The following is a 19,338-nucleotide window of genomic DNA, read 5'->3' as shown; positions in this document are numbered from 1 at the left end:
GAGGGAGACAGAGAGACACACACACACACACACACACACACACACACACACACACACACACACACACACACACACACACACACACACACACACACACACACACACAGGTGGTGGTTTTCATGCTGTACAACTTTACTGTATGTATTTTGGGTGTTTTCTGTTGGTTTTATGTTTTGATCATTGTTTGTTTAAATGATGAACAGTAAAAGTGTCCTGTAAGCCCATGTGGGCTGGGCTTCATTCGAAGCATGACACTTAAATAAAGAAAATCAATCAATCAATCAATCAATCAATCAATCACACACGTCACACACAGACAGAGAGAGATAGATGTTTTTCAACCAAATAATTAATCCTCTCAATAGGGTTTAAATGTGTAAACTGCTGTTCCCTGGTTTTTTAGAGTGTGTTCAGCAGTTGGTGGTACAGTAAATGCACCTTCAGTGGCTGGGCATCGTCCTCGTCAGAATCCTTGAATTCAATGCAAACGGTAATATTCCTTGCCTGAATAGGAGGGACAAAAAGAAAAGAAAAAAGAAAAACACCAGATTATTATAGGAACCAACTTATTTATACCGCCATTGACCAATTCCTGCCAGATCCTTCTCTCTGGTGCCTGTCATTGTCCAATTCAGCTCTTCAACTCAGTCAATAATATCAGGAACATGTTCAAGGCAGCAGACTGCCAGCTCTCCTTTCAAATTAGAGAGGACAGAGAGAGGGAGAGAGAGAGACCCAGGGATAGACCCAGGGAAAGAAAATAATCGATAAAGATAATAGATCAAGATAATTCTATCAAGCTCGGCTGCTTGGCTGAAGAGTCCTCAAACCTGTGCCAGTGCTCTCATCAGCTTAACAGGGAGATAACATCATCACGAGCATGACAGCCAAACAAAAGCATTGCCGCTCAAAAAAAACTACAAGATGTATTGGAATGATAGTTTATGTGCCAATGGACTGTGGAGATCAGATAAGCATTAACAAAAAAGCCCAGTTAGGCTGTAGGACAAGGGATCGTAGAGATGGGACAATGTATTGAATTTCGGGCATCTGGGTAGTTTAGAGAGGTACTTCCATCTAGGTCAGAGGTTCTTACAGACACAATTGGCTCTGTCTGTGGGTGGAAAGCCGGTGGTGTATGATTCCAGGTCGCTGCACTAGTGCCTCCTCTGTTGGTCGGGGCGTCTGATCGGGGGGAGGGGAACTGGGGGAATAGCATTATCCTCCCACGTGCTACGTCCTGCCGGTGAAGCCCCTCGCTGTCTGGTGAAAAGAAGCAGCTGGCAACTGCACATGTATCGGAGGAAGCATGTGTTAGTCTACAACTCTGCCCAGATTGGTGCCCGGGGGTGGAACAACGACCGGGACAGCAGGGGGGAATCGGCCAAGTACAATTGGGGAGAAAATGGGAGAAAAATCTGAAAGACTTGATCATTTTTCCTCCCGATACATCATCCCATCCCTAAGAGACAGTTGTATTAAATATGTGAGAATGATATCAATCCTTGGGTACCTTAGCGAAGGATTTCTGTCCGTCATATTTGAGGTGCTTTGGGTAGACGTAGAGGTGGTTGTTGTAGATGGTGAAGGGTTGGGAACACTTAGCGATGCACGGCACAAACTCCTCCACCTCCAAGAGAGCGCTGCCCGATCCGTTCCCTTCAAAGCTCCTCACAGGGATGTAGGAGGAGGTGACACAATCTGGAGAAAAGGACACAAGGAGACGTTACGGGGTTCAAACACATGTCATACTGTATGTCATATTTAAGTCATCTTAAAAAATACATTTTGAGGGCTTACTGGTTACATCAGGGGCCACGTTGTCAATAGTTATATCCAAGTTCCCCAAGATCACGGGAAGTTTGGCCATTTTCTCTGGCCTGCTCGGAAACGAGAGAGAGGAATGCCAATGATAAAAAAACAGTGACAGGGAAAGAGTGACTCCCGAAGATGAACGAAGAGAGGAGAGGGAAAAAACGTACTTTCTGAAGTCAGTCAGCAGTTTGAACATGTCCTCATCTGACAGCTTGCTGCTGTCCTGTCTGTAAAGAGCTGAGAAGCCTGCACTTTTGTCCAGAGTTCCTGACGCGTCTTTGAACACAGGCCTGCAATATAAATACTCTATATAATTCCACTGAATTCACTGAAGAAGAAACAAACAAATCCACATTCTACATGAGCAGTTCAGATGTACCCCCCTTCCCATACCTGCCAACGCTACTGATTTCCACATGAGTCTCCCTATTTTTAACCCTTTCTCCCGCTGTGCCGATTGGTCATTTCTCCAGTTAATCTCCGGATTTCATAGTGATATGAATGAAATGGCTGTAGCGGGCTTAGTTCACTTGTGGGATCATATGAAACTAGATGTACTCAGGCATCCATTGATACAAAGCACATCATGCTAGCTTGTTGGGAAGGAGGCTAAATGACGCTCCAAAGTTAGGCTACATTTTGGCAAGGGGGAAAAACATTTTCAAAGGCGTCCCTTGACCTCTCACCTCAAGACATCTGAATGAAAATGGGTTGTACAGTATGGGTACCAACGATTCTCCCCTTTACAGATAAGCTAGCATTTTTTGATAGGGTAGAACAAGCATTTTTTGACAAGGAAGCATAAATCGACAGAACAACGAATCACATCACTGATGGAGTTTCCACGGACCTGACCGATCCGCTCCTGGGAGGAAGGGGTGTATTTGCAGATACCCCAGAAATTCGCCCTCTTTTTCACAGCCTAATGATGGCAGGTATGCCCCCCCTCTAAAAACAACAACAACAAAAACACTACTCTTCCCTCAGTTGACAGTTTCCCATTCGGTTTGTGTGCAAGTACGGTAAGTGAAGAGTAGACAGCAATTCCCTAGACCAAAACTTCTAGTTATATCTCTTCCTTGTCAACACAGAGTGAGAATGACAGCGGAGAGATTTTCGGTACCTTGCCGCCCAGGCAAAGGGCATCCTGTACTGTCCCAGTCTGCTGCAGGCTGTCTTCGCGTTCTTCAACACCTTCTGGGCCATCTGGTCAAGCAGAGAGGGGATTCATTTTTAATGCCTCAGATTAATCAGACCAGTCGCCTAACAGCAGAAGGGTATTTACAGCAACAGACTGGGGGAGCAGTTACAGAGGGATGGACGCGCGCACGCACACACACACACACACACACACACACACACACACACACACACACACACACACACACACACACACACACACACACACACACACACACACACACACACACACACACACACACACACACACACACACACACACACACACACACACACACACACACACACACACACACACACACACACACACACACACACAGGGGAACTGGCCAGCACATCAATAGCCTTCTACTTTTGGCAACTGGGCGGCTTCACTGGAACAGCTGGGAGGTTAAGTGCCTTGCTCAAGAGCCCAGCAGTTGCTAAGGCTCTGTCATGTGTGACTTGCTCACTTTCCAGGCAGTCTAGAATGGGCCACATCCCAGCCACAAGCATACATCTTGACCATCAAACTTGTATGTTTTGTTTTCACATGCCTGATAATTCACACAAATATTACTTCCATCATACCATACGACATTTTGCTGTTGTTGAGCCAAAACGTAAACTTTTCATGAAGCAAGTGTTTGAGTTTATCTACTGTATAATTGCTTTTGAAAAGTTTTCATATACCCAAGGTTTATATAAGTATCTCAAACCATAAAGGAACATGTATTTATGAAAAGCACCCAAATTTAACATACTGTATGAGGTTTTCACCCACCAACGCTCTCTGTAGAATCTATGTTCTGTACCTTGGCTGAGTCGGAGCTCTTCATGTAGGGCTCGGTACAGTGGGTGATCCCTCCCTGCAGGACCTTCTCAATCCTGGCCACCAGGAAAATCTCTGGGTGGGGGCAGGTGACGGAGAACACCCCCTGTCTGGGGTACTGAAGAGCACCCTCTGGGAGACCGTCACCCGACCTGAGGCCGCCCAGGGGACCGTCGCCGCAGCCCCCGTTGATGTGTGTGTCCGTCCCGCTACCGGAACCCGAAGCCGAGGTCATCTGTCGGACCAACGGGTGGTTGAGATCCACGTGGAAGTCGGCCGAGATCTTTCTGCTGTTCTGGACGTCGAAGAGGGACACGACCACGTAGAAGGGCTCCACCTAGGGGTGCAGGGAAGAGAGGAGAGTAAATATCTTTGCGGTGAGAGAGAGGCGAGATGAGAGAGACAGAGAGAGAGAGATGGGAAAGGGTAAAAAAAGAAAGTAAGATTTCAAGGGATACTCAACCTCCCTAATGTGTTTCCCATTTTCCCATCAAGTCCAAATGTATCATTGATGTAATTCATCTCTCCATACACTTTCCACCATGCCTTTCCATTACACAGAGCCATGTGTGTGTGTGTGTGTGTGTGTGTGTGTGTGAGAGAGAGAGTGAGTGTGTGTGTGTGTGAGTGTGTGTGTGTGTGTGTGTGAGTGTGTGTGTGTGTGTGTGTGAGTGTGAGTGTGAGTGTGTGTGTGTGTGAGAGAGAGTGTGTGTGTGTGTGTGTGTGTGTGTGTGTGTGTGTGTGTGTGTGTGTGTGTGTGTGAGAGAGAGTGAGTGTGTGTGTGTGTGTGTGTGAGTGTGAGTGTGTGTGTGTGTGTGTGTGTGTGTGTGTGTGTGTGTGTGTGTGTGTGTGTGTGTGTGTGTGAGTGTGTGTGTGTGTGTGTGTGTGTGTGTGTGTGTGTGTGTGTGTGTGTGTGAGAGTGTGTGTGTGCGTGTAGTGGTTGTGGTTGCCCAGCTGAGTGCTACTGCAGCCTTCACCCACACAGAGCCAGAGAGGTTGGGGAGTGACAGCAGGAAACCGGCCTCAGACTGGTGCTTAATGCATGGTGGGAGGCCCAGGCTGGTTGCCATGGCAGTGGCCATTTCCTGTGCCAGCAGCACTGGTAGGCGTGGGCCAGCCAAGCAGGCCATCTGAACTGTGTGTGATCTTCTTAAGTGATTTAGACCTCGCCCTCATTTGCCAAAGCACATCTCCCAGAATTATGCGAAAAGCGTGTGTTTCCATTCTAGCCTGTGCATGCGCATCAATTGGAAGTGTGCCTACTTGAGTCACTCTCCCTCTCTCTCTCTCTCTCTCTCTCTCTCTCTCACACACACACACACACACACACTAGACAAGCAGCAGAGCAGTGAAGACAGATTGCAATTTTAATACTTAATTTGCAACTGAATGAGTTTAATTTGTCATTACACAGGGGCACGGTGGCGCAGTAGTAAGCGCTGTCACCTCACACCTAGAAGGTCCTGGGTTCGATTCCCACCTGGGACGCTGTGAGCGTTGAAGGAGTGCGTGCCCGTCCGCATGTCCTCGAGTGCCTGGGTGGGGTCGTCAAAAGGGCCTTTCTGTGTGGAGTTTGCATGTTCTCCCTGTGCCCCCTGGGGGTTTCCTTCATATAGGAACCAAACACCAAAACATGCAATATCGTGGTCGCTGATGTGGTGCCTCCTCTGGTCGTTAGGGGCGCCTGTTCGGAGGGAGGGGAACTCGTTGGAATAGCGTGATCCTCCCACGTGCTATGTCCTACCGGTGAAACTTCCCCTGTCAGGTGAAAAGAAGCGGCTGGCTAACTGCCCATGTCTCGGAGGAAGCATGGAGCCAGTTTCGGCTCTCCCCAGATCGGCAGAGGGTGGAGCAGCAACCAGGATAAATCAATTAAAATTAGCACTAATGGGGGATAAAAATGGGATAAAAAATCAGGGGGGGGAATTGTCATTGCAGTATTTGGGTGTCCGGTAGCGGAGCGGTAGATTCCCTGCCTACCAATACGAGGGTCGCAGGTTCAAGCCCCTGTGTTACCTCTGGCTTGGTCGGGCGTCCATACAGGCACAATTGGCCGTCTGTGGGTGGGAAGCCGGATGGAGGATATGTGTCCTGGTCGCTGCACTAGTTCCTCCTTTCTCTCGTCGGTCAGGGGGCCTGTTCGGGGGGGGACGAGAACTGGGGGATACTCCAACACACTACGTCCTGCCGGTGAAACACCTCGCTGTCAGGTGAAAAGAAGCCGCTGGCGAATAAACATGTATCGGAGGAAGCATGTGCTAGTCTACAACTCTTCCCAAATCGGCAGAGGGGGTGGAGTGACTACCGGGACAGCAGGGGGAATTGGCCAAGAACAATTAGGGAGAAAACCATGAAAAATCTTAGGTTTTAAAGTCATTAAAACCTACATTTGTTGTTGGCCCCTCTTCATTGTCAGCCACACAGCTCTGCAGGTTGAAGGAGAGGTCGCGACAGCTGACCAGCACCCTCTTCCCAAACTTCTCTTCAAACTGCCGCACGTCCGGCTCGATCCCTGAGAAGTCCAGTTTCTATGGAAACATCAGCTGATATCAAATGGCTCAGTGTATAATCACTGCCTCAACAAAAGCCTTTAGGTGAAATCCATAAAACAGCATTTTTGTTTTTAGATTAGCTGATCCAGAGGAAAACAGAGTGTGATGCTAATGTTAGGATTTATGCGATGGTATATTCAATATGGGCTGCGTAGGGCTGCGTAGTCAGGCATTATTTCTCTCACCTGTGTTTCTGGATCCAAAGTGAACAGTTTGAGACGAGCCTCACTCCTCATTTTGGATTCAATATCTCTGGCAGTCTGTGGAAGACAAAACAGGAAATACATTTCAGCATCTGTCAATAGCTTTTTATTCATTAAGGAAGTGGGATGGAAAGGTCATGCTGCTCATATCAAAGGCTCAAGTGAAAAGATAGACTCAACAATGTGATATAACCAGGATATCCAACAACAGTGTAGATATTTAGTGTTACCACAATGTTGAGTTGCATCACCCTTGGCATATTAGTTCATATCCGAATACTTTTTTTCTTTTCTTTTTTACTGCTAAGTCAGTGTCCATTAACACACTATGAATATGACAAACACCAAGAACTGTATACTAATTTGTCAAAATTTGGTCTCAGTTCTATATACATGTCCACTCCTACGGTATAGGAGTTACCTACAGTTACTTACAGTTACCAGAGTATGCCTTTGAATGTTTGTTTTCAAAGTGCCACGTTCCTCTGCTGAACAGTCCTGCAGTATCTAGTGTGTTGGCTTCATCTGGCCTCTGCATTTGGAGCCCATTCACACAATACCAGATGTCAGCTTGGTTAGCACCAACAGGAAAAAGCAAGGCTGCTCCTAAACTATGGACCTGGCTAACATCAAATGCAGCTGTTTGCTTTAGCTATTCAGCTCAAAACAAAGCTCCCCTTACACTTCACACTGCTTTCTAGGAAATGGATGTGGCGCCTCAGACGTCCAGATCCCACTCGATGTGGATTTGGGCATCCTGGAAAGCTAAGCCATGTGGTCTAAGTATTGGCTGTCATGTGGTCAAACATGGGTTTAGCATGTTACAACAGGGTACCTGAAAACTGTCTTGGAAGCTTCCAGAGGAAAGGTCTGTTTTTCCAAGCTCGTCATCTGTTGGAGAGATCGACATGAGGTCTGTTAGTGATAGTGTTCGTGTTAATGTCATTATATAAAACATAAAGGTGTGTGGTCTCTTGGCAACACATTGCCCTCTCTATGAGGAGGCACGGAGAAATAATTTATATATAAAAAAGCATGCTGCCTATATATACACATATATACATATATATATATATATACAGTATATATATATATATATATATATATATATATATATATATATATATATATATATATATATATATATATATATATATATATATATATTTTTTTTTTTTATATATATATATAATCGAGAGGTTTTCATGGAAACATCATGGTGATGAACTATTCCAAGGGAGAGAGGTGAAACAAAACCCCTGCAGGTGGTCTAAAACAAAGGAGAAAACAAGACATGAAGACATATGCAGACAAATACATGAAAACAGATGCAGACACATGCAAAAAATAATTGACAATTGGATTTAAATTGGGCATCCGGGTAGTGCAGCCGTAGATTCCCTGCCTACCAACGAGGGTTGCAGGTTCGAGCCCCCATGTTGTGGGCCCCATCTTTGTCGGGCATCCATACAGGGACAATTTTGCGTGTCTGCAGGTGGGAAGCTGGATTAAGGGTATGTGTCCTGGTCACTGCACTAGTGCCTCCTCTAGTCGGTCGGTGGCACCTGTTCGGGGGGAAGGGGAACTGAGGGGAATAGCGTGATCCTCCCACGTTTTACGTCCTGCCAGTGAAACTCCTCGCTATCAGGTAAAAAGAAAGCGACTTGTGACTGCATGTATCAGAGGGAGCATGTGTTTGTCTACAACTCTCCCCAGATCTGCAGAGTGGGTGGAGCAACGACCAGTAGTACAATTGTGGAGAAAACGAGGGGGAGGGATCAAACTTGATAAAAGATCAAAATAAAAAAGTACACACAAACACACCGTCATGCAGGTCTCCGTTCCTCTTCTCCTGCATGGCCTGTTCAAAGCTGCTGTGGAGGATCTTGTTGAGGGTGCCGATCCACTCGTCCATCTCCGCCTCGCTGTCTGCAGCCAGCAGGTACGTGCTCTTATCCTGCATCTTCAGCTCAAAGGCAAACCGACGCACTTTACTGTTCTGAAAGACCACAAACACCCACAGCTGTTTGACACAGTCCACACTGGTACTTTTTAAATCCACATTTTAGTACCTTTCATTTCCTCTTCAGTACTTTTTGAATTTTGGTTCTGGTTTTGGATTAACTTCAGCCGCTAAGGTCACATAACTAGGCTGTCACTTCATTAAACTGGGACAAAGCTCTTTTATTGCGAGCTGAAAAATGTATGCTTGTAAGATTTAGTTCCACCTCCTCCTTATCTGGAGAGGACACACGTTTCACCTTGGCCTGAGAGCTCTGCGTCAATTCATTCTTTGCTTTATCATGTCAGCTCCTTTGAAGGCCTGTTCACACTTGATTGAGTGCACATACTTTCATTGCGCTACAGCAGTGATACTCAACTTGCAGCCCGCGGGCCACATGCGGGCCACATGCGTGTGTGGCCCGCGATGGAATTGTAATTTTTTTTTTTTTACAGTGCACCTGAACGCAACATGCAAGATACCCGCTGAATAAGTGTCCAAATGTTCATGTGATTCTGGCCAATACTCCACTTCTGTTATAGCATTTCAGTCTGGAATATGGAATATCTTTCAATAATCTATGATTTAGCTGCTAAATTGTCAAATACCGCCGTCTGCTTGCTACCCAGGCACGTATGTATGTACTTAACCTAACTAACTTAACCTAACTAACTATCCGGTGTGCACAACATTGTCAGACTAAACTCTGGCTGACACCCCAAAAACCCTGGGCAAAGCAAGTTGAGTATCCCTGCCCTAGAGTATGTTTGAAGGCCCCAAGTCTGTAATATCCTGGTCTTTTACCTGAACGACCCCCATGCAGGAGTCCAGGAAGATGGTTCCTTTGGGTTCCTTGGAGGTCTTCTCGTCTTTGTAGAAGTTGAGGTTGTAGGATCCATCTCCCAGCTGAGCCAGATGGAAGTACCTCCTCTTGAAGGACTGGGGGCGATGAAAATAGAAAATGTAAACAGTACAAATGGCCTCTTGTGCTAAAAATACCATGAGGTGGAAATGGGGCATGGGAAACCTCAAGCGTACTTGAAGCTATGGGTTACTGTAGGGAAAAAGTCTAGTTCCGTTTCCATAAGTGTAGAAAGAGACTGAGACTGTATTGAAAGGAGCTTACTCTAACTTCACCCCTAAACAGTACAATGAACTGAACCACATAGGAACCACAGTGGGTGAGGATGGGATGCTTACATATCAGTGTTAAATGGCTGCACGGTCAGCACTAACAATATTAATAGGGGTTGTGAAAGACTTTTAGTGGTCAAGGCAGAGAAGAGTCATGGAGGTCAGTGAACCTCTTCCTCCGTTACCCACCCGCATAGTAACGCTGATGGCACTGTTCATGTTGCCTTTGTACAGCCAGCCGTGTTTAGACACCCCTCCCTTCTGAGAGCCCAGGGAGGCTGTGTCCTGTGGGTGGAGGTCAATAGAGATTAGTATAGACACACGCACGCACGCATGTGCGCACACACATACACACACACACACACACACACACACACATACACACACACACACACACACACACACACACACGCACACACACACACACACACACACACACACGTGCACACGCACACACTTTCATTGTTGCCATTGCAGCTCAGAAATGTGCTGACTGCCCTCAAGGTGGCAGGCAGGAGCAGTAACGCATTGACTGGCTGTTCAGTATCGAGAACCCTTCTCATTACGTTCAACTGTTAAGATCAACACTGCACTTCTCTAATCTCCGGGGGTTTCAGTCGTGGCGGTCCGTCCATTAAAGGTCACTGCCCTTTAGTTCACTCAATGGCCGCAGGAAGGTAATTATTGTGAACAATGCCTCAAATGCCATGAAGAAGATGTTCATTCTGGGAGGCAGCGTGGGTCTACATTACCCACACCTACAAAGAAAAGACTGAAACGTTGGCTTGGAAAAGAAGTGTGAAATGCAAGGTCGAAATGCTATCTTAGGAAAAAACATTAAAAAATAAAATATAGTCTCTGTGCTGTAGAACATGCCCTCAGAAGCGAGTTTCTGTTTGAACTGGGTTGACCGACGCCTTAGAAAAAGGTTGAACTCGTTAGCCCCCACAGAGTCATTATTTATTCAAAGTCGTCAGGGGGTTTGCCAGGAAGGCAAATCATAACGAGCATCTGCTGGACAAACAGGGTTTCATGAAGGTAGAGGAGAGCATTCTGCCATTTGTTTACTACATGTATAGGGTTGGGCGATATGACTTCAAATCAATATCATGATTGTTTCAAACATTCACCTCAATTACAATTAATGAGCATTATTTTAGACGCTTCTCTGACAGTTGAGGACAGCTTGGCTTTGAGTGAACGCCTGAACGTGGACTAACTTTTCTTTATATCCATTTTATGTAAGGCACTTTAGATTTGCCTCTGTGTATGAAATGTGCTATACAAATAAACTTGCCTTGCCTAACATTGGACGGGGCCCTACCCATGACTGAACACAACATAGTATTTTTTTTAAGGGGACAGTTTATGAATGCTGGGGAAAGTATTAACTGAATTAACATAAATTAATTAATTTAATTAATTGACATGAACAAGATTAAGTCGGTTAGAGTTTCTAAACTTCGGTTTCGATACATTTTCGGTTAATTGCCCAGCTCTATTGCTTACTAACCTCGTCTTTTTCCACGTCTTCGTCCACCTCAAACAGGTGAGCTGCCAGCTTCTCAGGCCTTGACACCTTACTGAAAGAAAAAAGATGAGATATAACAGCCCATTCAGCCATTCACAGTGTACCTTCTGGATTCTACAATCAGTGTTACGTTTCAGAATACAACAAAGCCTCCAATTGGCTGTGGTTTATTTTCTCAAGGCCACAGCAGAGCGCCTCTCTTTACTAGTCAGGATGCAGCTCAAGTACCGCAGCTGTGCTTCTAAGTGCAGCTCAAACCCCACATGAGCAGTTTGCCCTTCGACCTTCACAAGACCTGACTTGCTCCGGGGAACTGCTAGCATAAACAAAGTCAAGGCCGAGGTCGAAGCCAAGGGTTGTCTAGCTTCCATGCTATGTTCGAAACATGACATGTAACATCTGTAAAGTGCATTCCTGTCCTTAAGGAAAGTCGCTCAAACGAAGGACACTATGGACATGCTGCGACGTGGGATTTCCCCTCTGTTTTAATGATATCAATCAGCGATGGTCCCAGAATAGTTTGATTATATTTGGTAGAAAAACACAGGAAACCTTCTATTGTTGTTGTGCAATGCTTGGACCCTCCGAGACACGGATTTCCTTATTTCTAGGGATCTGGGTAAAACATCCACTGGACAGTAAACAAAGAGACACTTAACATAATGAGATTTCCAATATGGCTCAGAAGGCTTTTCCAGCACAGTGTAACATGCAATGGGCAAAGCAGACACAGTATACCTTACAACTAGCCGGACAGCAGAAGCAGTTATTAATACGGATGGATTTTTAGGATAATATCCAAGCATTTTCAATCCAGGTGTCTCAGACTGAATATCAAGAGCATAGTGGTCGCGAGTGGTCTGCCAACACTGCCGATTTTCGCGGGCAGTCAAATGGCTGTAGAAGGGTCATTTTTAAAGCTACAGTGGAGATCCTGTTATCAGAAGAACCTAGAAGACCTAAGGCACCAAGCATAATATGCTAGCTTGTCGGGAAGGGGGCTAAATAACGCTCCAAACATAGCTGAGAGGTCCCTTGACCTCTCAGCTCACTTTATCTGAATGTACCCACGAGTGTCCCCTTTACAGATGGTAGCATGTTGCAAAGCCTAGCATTAATAGCTTGTGGATTGATTTCTTCTGTGTGAAAAGGGTTAAAGGGTTGGGTGGGCCCCGGAAGATTTTCAGATTTCAAAGTGGGCCGCGGCATTCTTAAGTTTGGGAAACCCTAATAAGTATGGGAGTGTGGCCGTCGCCATCTTGGGGTTCTTGCACAGCTTGCACGAGAGGGCACGAGACCAGGGGTTTCCCACTCTGTGATTGGCAAGCTCTACCCATTTTGACTACTCTAAATGGGTAAGTTATATAAAAATTCACACAGTACATTTGTCAGTACAGTTGTCATGAAAGGTGAAATTAGCTGACCACATTTTTTTTAACCAGGATGTAAACATGTTTAATCCTGTTGTAAAGTTGGGCATTTTAATATGGGGGTGAACGGGGAATGAGTTCCTTTTGGCCCCAAGTGGCCATTCGGGGAAATACAGCTTTTATCACTTCTGCATTGGCTTCATCTGTCCAACCCCAAGCTTGCCGCCTGATCCAGAGTAGGTTATACACACTGCTCTTGCAATTCAACACCATAAGTTGCTACCAGCTGCAACAGTGATGCTGGTATTGTTTTCACCTTGTGTGTGTGTGTGTGTGTGTGTGTGTGTGTGTGTGTGTGTGTGTGAGTGTGAGTGTGAGTGTGAGTGTGAGGTGTGTGTGTGTGTGTGTGTGTGTGTGTGTGTGTGTGTGTGTGTGTGTGTGTGTGTGTGTGTGTGTGTCATCGTGGCAAAATGTGGTCCTGGAGACACATGGGACCACAGAAACAGTTTTGAGTACTTTGCCAGGGTACAGTATGTCTGTCTGTCTGTCTGTCTGTCTGTCTGTGGACAGATATTGCGAACACGATATAATCAAAACCGTGCAAGATGCAATCAGGAAACTTTGGTGTGTAATTGACATCAAAATTAAGGCCGAGTTTGAAGATGGGTGTGATCTGCTGCCCCCACATTGCCCCCCACTTTACGCCCCTGGCCCACAGACGTCGTGGGCGCGGGTGTGATCCCATCGCAAGATGTCTCTATTTTTTTTAAATATTAATTAACCTAAAGTTCAAAATTATTTTGTATGGCAAGAGCAGTGTGCAGACATTTCTTACACCTGTTTTCTTGGTTTTTTGAATGCAAAATAAGTTCAGACTAAGAAATTAAATATTCAGAACACGTCTGCTGCACATTTCCTGCTCTTCTCTTATGAAAACCTATTTGATTTTTTTTTCCAACAGACGATAAAAAAAATACTCTTCCCATTTATTTCATTTGAGAGACGTGACTTTTGTGTTTGAATAAGACCAATTCAGTTCTACCGTATCTATTTGAAAAAGAATAGGTGGCTGTGACCTTGGCAGCATGAATGCAGCTTCAGTACAGAGTGGAGATTTCCCAGTATGCCTGGCACTGTACTGCATCTTTATTAAACTACTGCTGAGAAAAGGGAGAAGGTAAAAGTGGTCCACTCCCAAAAAAGTGTTTTTGCCGAGACACAGTCTGATGGACCTGTCAGTAAAACTGTCTGCACCTCTCCACACCTGTTACAGCTGAAACATACACACACGTGCACGTGCACACGCACGCGCACGCGCGCGCACACACACACACACACACACACACACACACACACACACACACACACACACACACACACACACACACACACACACACACACACACACACACACACACACACACACACACACACACACACACACACACACACACACACACACACACACACACACTCCCAGTGGGCTACACAACAGGCACTCACTTTGGGAGCTGGCGGAAGTCTCCAGAATATTCTTCATACTTGTAATTAACCACATGCCAGTCTGACTTGTAGGTTTTGATGCACTGCAGACAGAGAAAGAGAAGAGGGGGTGAGGAGTCATTACAGCAAGAAAAAATTAAAGGTGTTAAAATAAAATAAAAATAACGTAAAAAATAGTGTGTGTTAAATAGCTCTACTTTCCCACAGCCATCACTGATATAGTGTGTTTGGCCAGTACAGTAACATGCGTCCTCCACTCTGCAGTATATAGAAAATACATTTTCTGGGATCCCATCCCACTTTTATCCAATCAGGAGAGAGGATTCCACACATTTGTTTTCTGTTTACTGCAGAGTGGAAGGACTGGGAGACCCATGTTACTGACCAAACACTACTGTATTTAACACTTATTTTAACAACAACAACAACAACAACAACTTCTACTAAATCACTCACAGCACCTTTAACAGAGGTACTCAGACATAGAGGGCCTCAGGTTTGTTATGTGAGTACCTCAGAAAAATAAATGCACATTTGAAAAATGGTTATGTATTGTTAAAGTGAGAATGAAATGGCATGGACAGTGTTGCCTTCAAGGCAGACCCATTGAGAGAGTTTTAGCAGATATTAATATAGTAAGACCGCTAAATTGCATTACATCCAACATACATTTCCCCAAATCATTCTGCAATGCATGCCATATGTAATTTAATTGATTTTACTTGTTTTTTTTGTCGTTTTTGAAATACAAGCTTTATAAATTTATGTGTCAAACCAAAGATGTCCCAGCCAAACAAGAAGACATGGATGTGACAGTAGGTAGTCTGTAATGCCTGAATGTTTTGGAGAGATTATTTCCTGGTGGAGGCTTCCATTTCTCCCTGTGGGCGTCGGCTGATTGACAGTAAGCAGAGCACAATGTAATGCTCAAACTGATATGAAAGCACTCAACACAGAATAGAAACTGACTAAACCAGATTGGCTTCACGTTTGCTGTAATGATTATCTCGCTCACAACATTTTCAAGTCATGTGGTCTTTTTTTATCTGGAGGAAACCTTCCTTTCATGCTTATTGTTCTGATCAGGATGCTACAATTACGTACGTGCCACTTCTGCAAAGTCACAAAATACACACGTTTAGGGTAAGGGTCAGCACAAAAAAAATATGAAAAAGAAATTCTGAGAAAGAGCCTCGCATCTGTGTAAAGGACTACAGCTGTTCCAGATGTAGTTATGATGTAATTCCTGGCTGCAGCCATGGGGGACTATCCCCTAACAGACCAATCAGACCACACCTAGACAGACCCCAACGCACGGTTCCTCCGACATGTGACCGTGATATGACCCGCGGACCCCATCTGTAGCCTATCCACTGCACTGGGTGAAAAAACTGCGAGGGAGGGCCAAAGACAAAAGAGTTCATATAAAGGACAACAACATGATTTTTCATCCGCAAAGTATCGCTTTTCCTTTGTGTTGTCTCAAAATGGAGTCGCGAGAGGTCAAACAAAAGCTTCCTCTGAAATCAAATCAAATCTGAATGAATCCCTGGCTGGATTTTTGGCTGGACTTATGAACTCCAGCATCTTCAGGGTGTTAAGAGCCGGTTGCATTATCCAAACAGATGCAAAAAAAAAATGTGTTTGGGTCGAAGGAGAGACTTCTTTTTGGGCTTTGCACCAAACAAAAGGATCAAGCGGGGCTCAGATCAAGACAGAGAGGTTGAGGCCCGAGACGGAAGGCCGAGGAGCGGGCGAAGGCGGCTTACGGCCCCCAGGTACTGTATTAGTTTTACCTCTTGGACAAACAGAGAGTGAGCCTCCTTCTCGGCATTCTCTGGCACGGTGGAGAAGAGAGTCCTGCCCAGGCGCCTCAGGGTGGAGATCTGAGGAGAGAGAGAGAGAGAGAGTGAGAGAGAGAGACAGAGAGAGAGAGAGAGAGAGACAGAGAGAGAGAGAGAGAGAGAGAGTGAGAGAGAGAGACAGAGAGAGAGAGAGAGAGAGAGAGAGGGAAAGAGCAGGTATGAAAAACAGACTGATATAAGAGCTTGGCATGACAAATCAAAGCTGCTCATGTTTTTAAACAACAGGGTGAATTCACATATTTAGGGCTGTACTTTAGATTAGAATAGAGAAGAGAATATAACTTTATTGTCCACCGGGGCGAAAAATTGTCTTCGGCTCCCCAAACACAAAAAACAACATAGGAAGCTGACAAGTCAGTTTACAGTAGTAAGACAAACACATAGACGAGGTTGCATTATAAACATTAAAAACAGTTCATGTCAATGTCTGTGGTTTAAATCTTGTTGGTCACTTTGTATCTAATGGCACTTGGGATGAAGGACTTCTTAAATACATTTTTTGTTGTCAGAGGGACTCTATCAACTATCTCCCGGTTTGCTGGTACGTACTTACACAATACTTTATTGATCGCCGTACGGCGCAGGGCGAGTCTACTCCATTCATGAATTCCTGGATTGTCAGACCCTGTTACATTCAGTTCTGACTGTGCATTCAGTTCTGACTGTAACAAATGTGAAAATCTACTGTAATGAATGAATGGAAATTGGAAATGCTGTTTTTGTTATTTTAAATTATTCAGAGGAAAAACAAAAACAAGCCCAAGTGTCTGTGAGAATTGTCTACAATAGTCCAGCCTGACTCCAGTCCTCGCTCTGCCCCTGTGGGAGACAGGCAGACATGGAGGGGCTTTACGCTGCAGTCTTATTAGATGGATCCAGACGGACAGATCCACAATGAAAGACTGACTGAAAATCCATATTCGAGGAGCAAAAAGAGCCCCAGGGCGGCAGGACTGCTGGGTTGGCAAGTCCTCCATGCTGGTGGAGGCTCCAGTGGTCATTGCTCCCAGTTAGTGTTCTGGTTTTCCACTCAACCCACAAAGATGAGGGGGGAAGATATAGGCACAATGACCTAGTCTTGTCATAAACCTCCTATTCTTATGCTGGGAAGAGCCTACAGTTTTTGTGCCAGTGCACTCATTCGTCCAGTTCACTCTTGCAATAGCTATGGAAGAAGTTTCAGTAACCCAAATTGATCTCAATATAATCTAGTTTAATATATATATTCTGATGTGTATAATCTGTATGCAGGCCAAAAATCTCTGATATGCTCTTTAAATCAGCAGTATCATTAGTTAGTTAGAACATTCGCAGTCAGGGAATCATATGAGATAATGAGTTAAACATTGGCCTTTTGGATCTACAGAGCAATCATTTGGCTACAAAACACTTTTATGTTTCATGAGTTGTTCTGTTGGATGGACATTTTATGTATTTTGGCACTGTAAAAAATTGCCTCATTAATTTGAATAGTGTGGGAGAAGACTGGTATGAATATACAGGGGCTAACTCACTGTGTGGTTTTGTTGGTCCAACAAACTTCAATAGAGCTTAAATACTGACATGGAGCGGAGTAGATAATACAGTAACTGAATTTTCATTTTAGTGGCCCTAAGAGAATCAGCATACTGCCTAATAGCATAATAGATTCCTATCTAACTAAGGTCAGTTTGAGCTTCAATCCCTATTTGCTAGTCTGCACTTCTGCCGATTCACTCCAACCTATTCACACGCTGCCTCTCAATTTGACCAGTCACTCACACGCTCATGCTGTGGTGCACAGAGGGTGATGCCAGGCTGTGTGACAGAGGGGGTGATGCCAGGCTGTGTGGCAGAGGGGGTGATGCCAGGCTGTGTGGCAGAGGGGGTGATGCCAGGCTGTGTGGCAGAGGGGGTGATGCCAGGCTGTGTGGCAGAGGGGGTGATGCCAGGCTGCGGTGCACAGAGGGTGATGTCAGGCTGCGGTGCACAGAGGGTGATGCCAGGCTCCGGTGCAGAGAGGGTGATGCAGGCTGTGTGGCAGAGAGGGTGATGCCAGGCTGCGGTGCACAGAGGGTGATGCCAGGCTGTGTGGCAGAGGGGGTGATGCCAGGCTGTGTGGCAGAGGGGGTGATGCCAGGCTGTGTAGCAGAGGGGGTGATGCCAGGCTGCGATGCCAGGCTGCGGTGCACAGAGGGTGATGCCAGGCTGCGGTGCACAGAGGGTGATGCCAGGCTGTGTGGCAGAGAGGGTGATGCCAGGCTGTGTGGCAGAGAGGGTGATGCCAGGCTGTGTGGCAGAGGGGGTGATGCCAGGAGGGCAATGCCAGGCTGCAAGGCAGACAGGGTGATGCCAGGCTGCGGGGCAGACAGGGTGATGCCAGGCTGCGGGGCAGAGAGGGCGATGTTCAGGGGCTGCTGCAGAGTGAGTGTGCATGGATGGATGGAGCTTCATTTTGGGGTGAACAGGCAACAGGTAGAGAATCAGCATACTGTGTAATACATATCTGTCTGTCTCTCTGTTGAAACCGAGGGGACAGTCTCAGTTGGTGGCATTGAGGCCAATGCGGACATGTAAAAAACTGCAGTTCCTCGAATGGCCACTTGAGACTGGCTCCAAAAGGGAGTCAATGCCAATTCACCCCCATATTAAAATGCTCGACTTTACAGCATAAATAAACATGTTTACAGCCTGGTTCAAAAAATGGTTTGGTCTGTATAAATGGTCTGTATAGCTAATTTCACCTTTTATGACAACTGTATGGGAGGTGAATTTTTATATAACTCACCAGTTTAGAGTAAAAAAGACTATATCCTACGCCCAGTGCAAGGGCAAGGGCAAGAGCAAGTGTTATTTCTGCTAGTTTATAGCACTCAAAATCTCCCTTGTTTTCTTTTAACTCATTGAGTGCCAGCCACTTTTGGAGAACGGACGCTCCCAGTGCCAGAGTTTCAGAGCGTTTTCAGTGATTTCTCGAGGCCCACAGAATATTGTGTGATATTACTATGTAAACACCGAACACGCAAAAAGAACAAGGAGACTCTATTGTATCATCAGCAAAAAAAAGTTTATTGATACCATTTTCCGTTCTTTAGTTATCAGCCGGAGAAGATAGGTCAAAAACAGCAAAAACAGGCATTTCCATCTACATTAGAAGCTGAGATATTCAGCCTTTTGTGAAATGAAGCATTTCAAGCACATTCACTGACTCTAGCTAATATTTTCTGATGTAGTGACGTGGTGTAGTTGTGTGCTGCCCTGCGTGCCCCACCCCCCTCTCCCCCCCTCAGCTGCAAACTCCTCCCCACACTAGTAACACACAGCCTCACGCACCCAGCGTCTATTTTCGGAGTGCTTTTTGTGCACCGCCTCC

The 19,338-nt window shown here is 45.5% G+C and overlaps 1 protein-coding gene across 2 annotated transcripts in view; it reads right to left on the bottom strand.

Moving 5' to 3' along the window:
- Positions 1 to 19,338, bottom strand: part of LOC310774327 (dedicator of cytokinesis protein 9-like) — a gene marked incomplete at its 5' end in the record, with an annotated part of 89,039 nt that overhangs the window by 45,141 nt on the left and 24,560 nt on the right. For both annotated transcript variants that reach the window (XR_014552593.1, XM_083634380.1), the window contains 15 exons: positions 439 to 504; positions 1,514 to 1,701; positions 1,801 to 1,880; positions 1,983 to 2,105; positions 2,939 to 3,021; positions 3,810 to 4,163; positions 6,214 to 6,354; positions 6,564 to 6,638; positions 7,417 to 7,472; positions 8,406 to 8,580; positions 9,388 to 9,522; positions 9,907 to 10,002; positions 11,231 to 11,300; positions 14,122 to 14,204; positions 15,918 to 16,007. Coding sequence is in view for 1 of the 2 variants with exons in the window: in XM_083634380.1 (XP_083490506.1) it covers positions 439 to 504; positions 1,514 to 1,701; positions 1,801 to 1,880; positions 1,983 to 2,105; positions 2,939 to 3,021; positions 3,810 to 4,163; positions 6,214 to 6,354; positions 6,564 to 6,638; positions 7,417 to 7,472; positions 8,406 to 8,580; positions 9,388 to 9,522; positions 9,907 to 10,002; positions 11,231 to 11,300; positions 14,122 to 14,204; positions 15,918 to 16,007 (1,815 nt within the window). The remainder of the gene's footprint in view (positions 1 to 438; positions 505 to 1,513; positions 1,702 to 1,800; positions 1,881 to 1,982; positions 2,106 to 2,938; positions 3,022 to 3,809; positions 4,164 to 6,213; positions 6,355 to 6,563; positions 6,639 to 7,416; positions 7,473 to 8,405; positions 8,581 to 9,387; positions 9,523 to 9,906; positions 10,003 to 11,230; positions 11,301 to 14,121; positions 14,205 to 15,917; positions 16,008 to 19,338) is intronic.

Source organism: Poromitra crassiceps (genome assembly GCF_964638095.1).
Source record: "Poromitra crassiceps genome assembly, chromosome: 3".
In the NCBI taxonomy this organism is placed as follows: Eukaryota; Metazoa; Chordata; class Actinopteri; order Beryciformes; family Melamphaidae; genus Poromitra; species Poromitra crassiceps.
Note: the sequence above shows the minus strand (reverse complement) of the source record. Positions and strands in the feature narration are given on the sequence as shown.